This window comes from Diorhabda sublineata, chromosome X (assembly GCF_026230105.1).
Source record: "Diorhabda sublineata isolate icDioSubl1.1 chromosome X, icDioSubl1.1, whole genome shotgun sequence".
Taxonomy (NCBI): Eukaryota; Metazoa; Arthropoda; class Insecta; order Coleoptera; family Chrysomelidae; genus Diorhabda; species Diorhabda sublineata.
In genome coordinates, this window is record NC_079485.1 from 25,739,479 (window position 1) to 25,751,042 (window position 11,564).

The 11,564-nt window shown below is 30.4% G+C and overlaps 1 protein-coding gene across 4 annotated transcripts in view; it reads left to right on the top strand.

Moving 5' to 3' along the window:
• Positions 1-257: 257 nt before the first annotated feature.
• Positions 258-11,564, top strand: part of LOC130451413 (uncharacterized) — a 111,612-nt gene continuing 100,305 nt past the window's right edge. For 3 of the 4 annotated variants that reach the window (XM_056790408.1, XM_056790411.1, XM_056790410.1), the window contains exon 1: positions 285-482. In XM_056790408.1, coding sequence (XP_056646386.1) covers positions 443-482 — 40 coding nt within the window. In that variant the 5' untranslated portion in view covers positions 285-442. Of the gene's footprint in view, positions 483-11,564 lie in introns of all 4 variants that reach the window. The other variant, XM_056790409.1, reaches the window with a different exon arrangement.

Sequence of the window (11,564 nt, forward strand, 5' to 3'; positions counted from 1 at the left end):
TTAATTTAAAAGCCATAAATACACGGATCCGATTATTTTATAACAATTTAAAAATTGTGGGTGTGATCCGCATTGAAAAATAACTATCTAGTCGAGGGCGTTAGAGCAAGGACTCGACAAATTTCGCGAAGAAGTGAATGTTCACAATAGTAAAATAAATCCAAGGAAAAACACGAATAACATTACCAAAACCAAAAGTGGGGATTAAGTTTTCACTTCTAATCCCCACTGGCTAATCGGACTTAAGAGAAACTTTCAATTCTACTACGATCCAGTCAGTTAAAGCACTTGTTGCGGCGACAAAATCGGGCGCGCACTTTTGCTGTCACATTTGAGGAGAATTTCGTTTTCCGATACGTACATGGAGAAGTGTTATTAGCTCCTGCGTGTGACATTAGTGTCTGGACCATCTTTAGTGATATTTCCGACGATATCTACGAAAATGGTGATCAGTGTATCAATTTTCATTTTTCTTTTCTTCGGTAAGTTATCAGACTAATGCTCATTTATTTGGCGCAATGTATGTGTATAAAATTTTCGGTGTCGTGCACCCATACACTTGCGCTGCCTACACTAAAATAATGAAAAACAAATCAAATGAAACGATAAAAAATTAGTTTGTTGAAAATATTGAATGTCAGTCAAATACAACTCTTTATTTACTCATTTTATATATTTGAAAATTATCCTCAAACTAAATTTAACTATTTGAAAAAATATCATGTGAGTCATTGAAACTTTAGTAATGTCTAGTATCTTCATATTTCGCTTTTATTTTTGTTGGAAAATATATGTTTTATAGTTAAAAAATTGACGATAATTTCAATTTTCTTCGGAACAATTACAATTACAACATAAAACTATAGTTTCAGAACTGTAGGTAGACACAAAACTTTTTAATTAATTTGTATATCCTGGGATAATTTTTTTCAGTTTGATAAAATATTTCGAATGTATGTTGAATTAGAATAATTATCATTTCATTATATTATCAATTTGAAAAAAGTTTTATTTTCAAAGTATATATTAAAAAATTCAGTACAAAAGTTATATTTTTATTCATAAACGTTTTATTTATTATATAAGGTACTTCTAAATTCAGGAGGTAATTGCTCGTATGAAATTTCTATAACAAAATTTCCTTAGCCCACTTTTCCTGAGATATCGCCCTTAACAGGTTGTGACTGAAATTGGGTTTTTATTTTATTTTTTAAATTTGAAAAAAGGTATAAACTTGAAATTCTGTAATTTTTGAAGGTGGTCTGAGGAAAATGATGTTATATATAATTGATATTATTATAAATCAAAAAGTCTCAAATCTGATCTGATATTAAAAAAAACAATAAATTATTCATAGTATTTTTACGATCAGAATGACTATCAATACATATACTTTTCTTTGGTTAATATATCGTCTGCTTATTATTGTGTGACTACAATCATATTAACGATAAAATTCCTAATGATTTACAGATCTACAAAATTTTTCGGTAAAATATAATTTATCAAGGACGAAAGCTAACCAATGTTAATATTTCAAGTTGAAAACTCTTACTTTATCAATAGGATCTGGCTAATTTAATAGTCAGTGAACCAAAGATTTCACTTTGTTTATATACTTGAAATATTTCTATGCCATGTCTAGCTTCATTGAGGTCATATTGAGATGTTAGAATAATTTTTAAGCAGGTTGTATTTAATAACTATTGAATTTATCGTTAAACGTTAATATTTGTCATTAACAAAAATAAACTTTTCACTTGCGAATATTTCAACTCATCTGTCAGATTCGCGACAGATACATGGAAATTAATAAATCGTATTAGAATGCTAAAAGTTTAGAAGATTGATATTTGAGTCATCCTTAAAAAATCAAGAAAAATGAATATTTTGACATTAGTTGCCTAATACACAACTTTCTTTATTGTATTAAATTTGTCCCGATATCAGTTGACCAATATTAATGAGCTAACAGAGCTGTACTAGAGCACACCACATAAAAACAAAATAAATCTATTATTCGAATAGTCATTTAATTATAATGAAGATGTACTTTTCTCGAATAATAAATTTCTAAGAGTCTGTACGAATTTCTTTACTTTTAAAAGAATCACTGCATAGATGATTCTATCTAATTAATGTATCATTCTGTATATATATATATATATATATATATATATATATATATATATATATATATATATATATTGTCATAAATAATGTCGGTTTCCAATGTTCACTTTGTTTATTAAATAATCATTCAGAAAGGAACTCAAAATATTCAAAAATATTTATAATATTCGAAGTGTAGCCCATCGAACTCAATGGTTTGAACCCAACGTTCAGTTAGCTCATTGAGACCTTGGTAGAACCATACTTTGGGTTTAGATGCAAAAAATTGTGGCACTTCATTTTTAATATCTGCTTTGAATTCGAATTGTTTCCTACTCAAAAATTTCCCCATGGATTTGGATAAAGAATGAATCGACGGTACAAGATCCGGAGTAAATTTTGGGTAGGGTAGGACTTCAATACCACCATGTTCTTATGTGGTTTGTGAGAAGTTACTTTCGGTTAACTAAAGCTTGATATTTCTCCTATGAAAATTGATGCATTAGCATCAGTTCTCCACTATATACTTTGGAATTTATATCTGAACCATTTAAAATAATTTTGAAGTACACTAAACCCATAACTCCAGATAGACAACAAAACTTTCTGCTCGATTCGACCTCGCTTTGCGACTAGTTCTGGTATTTATCCTTACATTTGATTTTTCATCTATCGGAAAGGCAAGGGCAACTATTTGCACACCTGTTGACGTATCTCTTGAATCGTGAGGTACGGAACTTTTATTTTGATTGGCGATTTATATTACTAGGTTGGTTTGGTACTGCTTCCTTTGTAACCTCAATATCCCACGCAAGTGGACTTCATGTTTACTAATTTTTACATATGAAACCAACCTCTCTATTTCCTTCTAGTTTCATTATCCACTATGACATAGTCTTTATTGTATCACTGTTTTCATTTGTCAAACAAATACTTAATTGATTATAGGGTGAAATGAATCAGGTACAATTATCTCTATCTGTCACAATATTTTATCTCACATTACTTAAAATTTTTGCACAGAACTAGAAAAGTTCTATATATTATCGTATTATCATGTTGTTCATATTGTGGTGTAAATATCAGCAAACACATAACATAGTTTCTTGTTGACGTAAATTACGATATGTAATAAATTTGCGTTGGTGTTACTTCACTAACAAAGTCCGCGCCTGCTTTTCTTGTATCGAAAGTTGTCTGTAAGAAGGATTTTAGTAATATAAACTACGAGGTCTGGCTATTAAATAACAAGACTGCGCGCCTAGAGGGCACCCTAGACGGGTGGGGTAAAAAATGAGTAGTGCTTTGAGTATCTAGATATCTTGTCTATGCACGTCCCAAAACATGTTTCCGTTACCATGTGCCCAAAACCATGTGTGATGAAAAACAGGGGCAACGACTCAATCTCAAATTTCTCGTTAAATGAAAAAAACTCCTGGTTAGTGCTATAAATTAAGATGAAGAAGACCAGCGCCCAGGTTGCCCTTGACTGTTTCATCTCCGGGAGCAGTTATCAAATCAACCAAATTGTGCGTGCAGGTCATGGAATGAGTATCCGGATAATTGACGAGGCCGTAAACGCCGATAAAGAAACGGTTTGAAAAATTTTACACGAGGAATTACACATGACAAAAATCTGTACAAAGCTGGTGCCAAGAAATCTGACTCCTGACCAAAAGCTCTCGCATCAACGGGTCTGCTCAGATTTCCTTGAAAGGTTCAAAATAGATCTGCTTTGAAAAGGATCTGAGTCAATAGAAGCAAAAAAAGCAGAGCTCCTAAAGGCCCTTACCAAAGAAGACTTCCAGCATTGCTTCGATCAATGGAAAAAAAGATGTAAAAGTGTGTGGCGAGGGGAGGGGAGTATATTGAAGGGGAGCATTCAAATGTAGAATAATTTTTATAATAAAACCCTTTTTCTTAACCAGTCTCATTATTTAATAGCAAAACCTCTACTACACTATGTGCACTGTTTATATTTTATTTCATTTACATTTTCGCTTCCACTAAAGGTAATTAGATTTGCTATAATAATTCAACAATACATTGTATCCTTCATTAATCCCAATAACTTTTCAAATGGGCACATTTGCAACTCCAACAAAGTGTAGATTTACAAATTATCTGTATGTTAGCCATTATAAGGCAAACGTCATGATACTGGCTAAAATATTACCATTTTATTATGAGATATAATATGGAGAAACTTTTAAAAGTAAATAAGGTTTAATCAACAATTTAATACAATCAAGGCAACAATAAATGCTTATATGAGAAGTGAGGTTACGATATCAGCATTGAGATTACACGAATTCATTATTTTGAATTGACAGTATGAAAGCACACAATTCTAAAATAAACCATTTGTACTATGATAAGATAGAGAATTTCAAATGTTAGTAAAAAAACTAATCAATCCATAATCTGTTTTCCAAGATATATAAACAACCTTATAGTTAATATATATATATATATATATATATATATATATATATATATATATATATATATATATATATATATATATATATATATATATATATATAATTTTTAACATGCTTGTATATATGAAGTGACAGAAATTTTAATTACATATTCAGATAAAATCAAGCGATCCTTGTTATACTGTCATTCGGTGATATCTGAGAAACAATCGAGGGAAATTTAGACACTTGAGGGGGTGCAAGAGACAAAAAAACAGTAGGAAGTCTGTGAGAAAATCGGGAAAGAAATTACAGGGAATTGAAGGAAGAAGTGACAAATAATACAAACTAAGGCTTAAAAAAGACACAAAATGCCAGTTAAAATTTTCTTATGAGTGGAAAAATTGTCGAGTAATCTTTTACGTGACAAATATTCATCAAAACATTTTGATAAACATTAAACACCTTTTGATATATTAATGTTTCTAAATGTTCTTGATTTTAGGTCTCTTCTGCTTCAACATTAGTTTTCTTTTAATAATTTTTGAAAGATTGATAAAAAAATTGACGTTTCGACTTAATTTCAGTCTTTACTGTCTTTACTTCACTGACAGGGTCAATATCATATTTTGATAAAGACTGAAGTTAAGTGGAAACGTATTTTTTTATCAATCAATAGAAATTATTAAAAAAACTAATTTGAAAACAGTAGAGACCTAAAACCAATCATTAGGTGATATATGAGGCATGCTCAGCAATTAAAAAACACAATATCTATTTACACCTATTACTTTGAATTTCATGAGTCAGTGGTTACGACTTTCTCCTTGTAACTGCGATGCAAGCCATTAGGAATGCCAATTTCGGCGGTTTGTCGATGACATCACGTTCTTCGGAGGAGATGTAATTCAATATTCTTCCTGGAACGGCAAGTCAACATTACGAATCATGAAAATCGAAATAATACTTGTAAATAGATATTATGTTTTTTAATTACTGAGCATGCCTCATATATCACCTAATAATTCAAATCATATATCGCCGTCTACGGCTGGAGATCTACTTGACTAATGGTTCGCAGTTGGAGGTGAGGATGTCACCAGAAGACGTCTACTGAGGAATATTTAACTACATGAATCAAGTAGCAGCGCTGGCTGGCAATGTCTTCAGTTCGATTTAGAGTCTCCGAAAGAGAGGACGTTACGCCACCTTGAAGAGACGCAACAACGTCGAAACTAGTCAATGATTACGGACCCTCTCCTTGCAATTACGAGCCATTATTAGCCAGAAAAGTAATTGTTTGAAGAAGTCAACATTTCGAATCAAGAAAATCGAAATAATACGTGTAAATAGATATTATGGTTTTCAATTATATATATTATCTTTTATATATATATATATATATATATATATATATATATATATATATATGTATGTATTTCCTGTTTTAACCTTCCACCATAAACTTTGATTTGTTTATTATCTATGACATAAGAATAATTTTTAATCCTTATTTTTTATTTTTATAATAATCAATAAAAAAGGATTGTTTCACAAATTGAAAAATTTTTCGAGATTTCAATTACTTAAATGATAATCAATACGTTAATTATTTTAAAAGCAATATAACAAAACACTTAAAACTAATTAATCTTCTAGCAATATTTAAATGAAATGATCCATAAATTAAATAATTCAAACAATCAGTAATGAAATAATGATAATAATAATTGATTAGAAGAAAGCCCTTTTTGCAGCATAAAGTGAAACAGATTTACTTTGAATATTCCAGTTAAAATAATAATGATAATAATAATAATAACATCGAGAAGCTGGAGCAGTGGTCAAGAAAGGCACTACACGGTGGACATCATCATGACCTCAACCAACTGCATGTGGACAAGGAAGCTTCAAACAGATGGCTTACTAGCGGAATTCTCTTTCCAGAGACCGAAGGTTTCATGATGGCTATTCAGGATCAAGTTATTAACACGAATAACTACAAGTGTGCAACAAAATCCACTAGGAACTGGCCAAGAAGTTCGGCCTTCTCAATATGTATACACCGTATTACAAGTACCAGCCGCAGAAGTTGCTCAAAAATGACAATTTTAGACTCTACTACGATAGGTCCATTATCACCGATAGACACGTGACGAATAACAGACTTGACATCATGGTGGTTGATAGAAGAGCCAATTCAGTCCTTGTCGATGAAGCTATACCGAACACTCATAACGCTCTCAACAAACACCAGGAGAAACTGGCCAAATACGCGGATCTCGCAATTGAGATTAACCAGATGTGGCACAGTGAAAATGTGGAAATAGTCCCAGCTATTATGTCAGCAACTGACGTCGTGCCTGCATAAAGTTATATTTCTTTTTAGATTCTATATCTTAAATAATAGGAGGCGAATGATTACTATGAAATGTTAACTTTCCCATATTTTCTGTAACTAGCCAAATTAATAAATAAAATAGGTAAATTTATAAATCTGGTTTCATCCAACAACTGAATAATTAGTTTTGTTCTATTTTATACGCTTGTAGCTAAAATTGTTGCGCCTTTCAAAGTAAATTCGTATAAATCACTCAACATAGATTTTAATTAAGCCCTTTATTACTCTTACATAATATATAACCTGCTGAATACATTACATTACCAATTATCCGAGAGACATAAATTCAAAAGCATATTTTTATAGAATAGGACTATAACACGTTGTTATCTTCTTCCAATATAGCTATAAGCAACTGTCTGTAGTTTACTACACACGCAGTGCTGTTGAGTCATTGCTAATTAAACGTCGCCTGTATCATGTCCCTAGAAACTCTTATCTGAAATAGACTACGAACTAAAAAGTTATGCTTATATCATGTATGTTATCGTAAAAAAGATAATAGAATAATATATTAACAGAAAATGAAATTTATATTTCTTCACTTTGATAACATATATACTTTAAATTTATAAGGTACGATAAAAAAATGTCTATCTTTAATTCTATGGTCGCCCAGTACCATTTGGAGAAAGTTTTCGATGACATCGCTGGTTGTCGCAGTTTTTGGCCGCCCCGAACGTTCATCGTCTATCAAGTTGATACGGACTCGTTTGCATTTAGCTGGTTAAAAGTTTATGGTCTTAAATGATGGTTCAAAGTCTCCGTACACAATGTCTCACTTTTTTTCATTCTCGCAGACGTATTGTCTTTCAAAAATAGTAACGCGTTAATCTTCTTTATCGTGGCTCTATCAATGTAGGAATGGTGTTATATTTTCGAAAAGAAAAAGAAATTAGATTGTGAGAATGCATATTTTTGACAGATAGAAAGATTTTTAGAGAATCGAGTACGAAGAAGCTCACCGTTTACTTTTTATAGTTTTTCGCCTTAAAATGAGCTTAGATTGCATTACGCCCTAAAAAAATTACCATGACGCTCATTAAAACGCTTTTTTGGTGATATCCTAATCAGGATTATCTCAAATATTGCAAAATGATTCCGAAAATAATTATAGTTGATTTGTAATTGTGAAACAAATGAGTTTTCCATTTTTTTGTTTTTTATTATAACATCACTCTATGATTTAATGTTTTGATCATGATTTCCAATACCAATTCATTCAAGGTCATCTTGAGGAGCCTTAATTATTATTCAATTACTATACTAAACGATATATTAACTGTTAATATAGGAAAATATCAATTTTCAACAGCACTGGTTTGCATTGTTATAAATTGATAGAATTTCAATGTATACAACGCAATGAAATATAAGAGTTAGTTAGAATAAATAATTCAAACGTGATGTAATATTTTAAATTTATGATCAAATCTACATAGGTACCTGGTGAAAACTATCAAATATTTTGTGACATTTTGGAAAAATTAAGAAAAACCACTGAGAATACTAAATCATTTATTGGTTTAATAATAGAAAATGATTTAGTTCCTATCTTCAACAATGTCGAAAAATGTAGATGTTGCTACAAAAATTGAAACAAGTAATTAAGAGGATTTTTTTATATGTATTTTATATGTATATTTGTATACTGGTTATTAGCGATTCAATTTTGTATAAGATCACAAGTTAAATGTTAGTATTTTATCTACAGATCATTGTAAAATTAAGTTTATGGAATTATATCTGAGGTAATTTTTGAGGATAGTAATATTGTATTTGGGTCCTAAAATTTCAGATATTCTTCGTGGTAGATTTGATGATGATCTTTCTGCGTTAAAATATGGACACGATTATGTATTTTATAGTCAGTTTGCAATGCAGTTGTCACATTTAGGTTCATATCTACGATTTTTCGGTAGCACTGACCAAGGTTTCACGGAATCTTTCTCTTCACAAAGCTATTTGAACGTTATCTAATTGTTCTCCCATTCATTTAGCACTTAACGTTTTAAGGTTGATTTAAGATCAGTACTATTTAAAAATTTCACGCACTCCGCACTATCACAATTTACAGCTTCTTTGGCGACCAGGTCTTCGACTTCGTTTCCTTTCAGTAGGGTAATAAATTTGATGCTTTTTATTGTCCATAGTGAAGGCTGAGAAAATTCGATAGGGGAAAGAAGAAATTTAATTCGCTTATGATCTAATTCTAGCAAAGAAAGGTTTTGCGGTTTTGGCTTTATGTGAAAAAAGATTTTGGAATTTCTTGGAGAAGCAGTTTTAGAAGGTAGGATTTTGGCTGTATACGTAACGCTCAAATACATTTTAAGAGGAATCGTTCTGTTAAAATTACAAAGTACTTGGATATTTTATTTAAATACGAATTTCACTAAACATTTCTTTTCAATTTCATGAAATATGAGGTTTAAATTTAAATAATAAAGACCCACTTATGATGCAATCAATTATTAGAAATATTTATTTGCATTATGCTGTGTGCTATATCTAAATTATACTTCTAGGTAATTTAGTTGAGTATCTTAATGGTATTTAACTTTAAATCACGTAAACGAACTAAAATTGTATTTCCAGCTTTACTATATATCATTTGATTATAATGTGTTCGTAACAAGAACATTTGTTTTAATTAAAAAATTATGTAGACAATCTTTTACGTAAGTATCATTCTATTGCACGCTATAATTGTAAAAACTTAATGCTGTAATTCTTATTCCACATAATTATATATTCACAAATCTCAGCTCTTGATGAACATATCTCCTACGGACATCATTCTTATACAACGAGCAATTCGTTACCAATGTTAAAATTTTAGCAATAAATACAAATACTTAGATACTTTCACGGTTTGAGTTGACAATAAATAATAAAGAGGCCAATGTGCCAAGAAAATAAACGTCATGTATTGTTGTATTATATGAGAATTTTTTTTTATTTGAGAAATAAAAAGAAGAGTCTTTGGTAAAGTTTTGCAAATTGTTATATAACTTAAGTAATAATTCATTGTTAATGTCGGCTTGAGATGATGTTCCCAATTATATTCTCATGTATCTATTAAAAACGCTGCCTAAAATATTTTTGTCAGACCGCTACATTAGAGACCATATACGTTTTCTGCACTTCTAGATGAAATATACTCTCACCTGACCTAAATATATAGTTTAATATACTCTTATTTGATTGTAATCATCATTACGTCATCAACTAAGGTACTACTACTCCCAGATTTTGGTCAAGGTGTTATCTTTCAATTTTACTTCTACATTTGTGATTTTACAAAAACTTTACAAAATCAAAAAATTAAAGTTTTCAATAACATCGAAATAATATGAAGTTCTACTCTAAAAAAATATAATTTGAATCAACTATAATCACAATTAGAATTATTGATTGGGGTATCAGAATGAACCTACTGAAGAGACAACCTCTCCAGAATTCAAAGGCACCTGCATATGTGTAACAGGAATAATAAAAACATGTCTTACAGCAACTATAGAATCATTCTGAACTTCATGTGACTGCATATAGAGATGTTAGGGTATCAGATATAATGATTCACAGATTAAGGTAAGGTAATTTTCGCTAAATAATGAACAGGAATCCTACTCAAGTCGCAAAAGAAAAGTATAGTTCCTTCAAGAAATTCAATACAGAATCTAGTGAGATTGGAACACCATTACTAGACGGGAAAGTAGTAAAAATGAATGGTATGGGCTTGGCACTAAACACTTTGATAGCTTGAAAAAACTCCAAGCAGAAATCTATACAACTCAGAGATACGCCCAGCTCAATATGAACAATAACTATAGAATATAGAAAATAATTATCATTAGGATAGCATTGTTGCTTCGTTGTGTACGTAGGTACACTAAAGTAGAAAGGAATGAAATCGCTGATAAACTAGTAATAGTAAACACCATTCTGTGGCCTAGAATATCATTGAAGACCAATGCAATGCTGAAATTAGTGTGGATGAGAAAAAGATATGTTAGTACTGGGGGGGAGTTACTGGAAAAGTACGACAGGAACAAATTTGTTCTAACTAATGCATTCATATATAGAACTACAATATTTTTTGAAAAATATTTAGAAAAATATAAAATTGTATTTACAAAAATAAGAACTTACTTCTACAATTAACTATTCCCACAAACCTATAAAAGTGAAACAATCGCTTTTGAGAGAGATTCATTTGAAATGGCCAATTTTGTGGTTAATAAGTATTGAATAACGTGTTTTGATAGCCACGGAAACTGATATATATATATATATATATATATATATATATATATATATATATATATATATATATATATATATATATATATATATATATGCCCACAAAACCTCAGTATCTAAGTAAGGAAATGTAGCCGACCACGCAATTTGAATAAAAAAATATCTTGTTTATTGACCACGAACGCACCTTATATGTTAGTCGGTATAGTTTAGTTGCATCTGATAAATACATAGCGAGGGTAGTAGATACCTGTATGTATGAATATAAATTTAAGTAGAAAAGACCTGAAACAACAAATACTACGCAATAATAAATATTAATGTGACAATCATTACTGAATAACTACTACAGTGGAATAATTTAA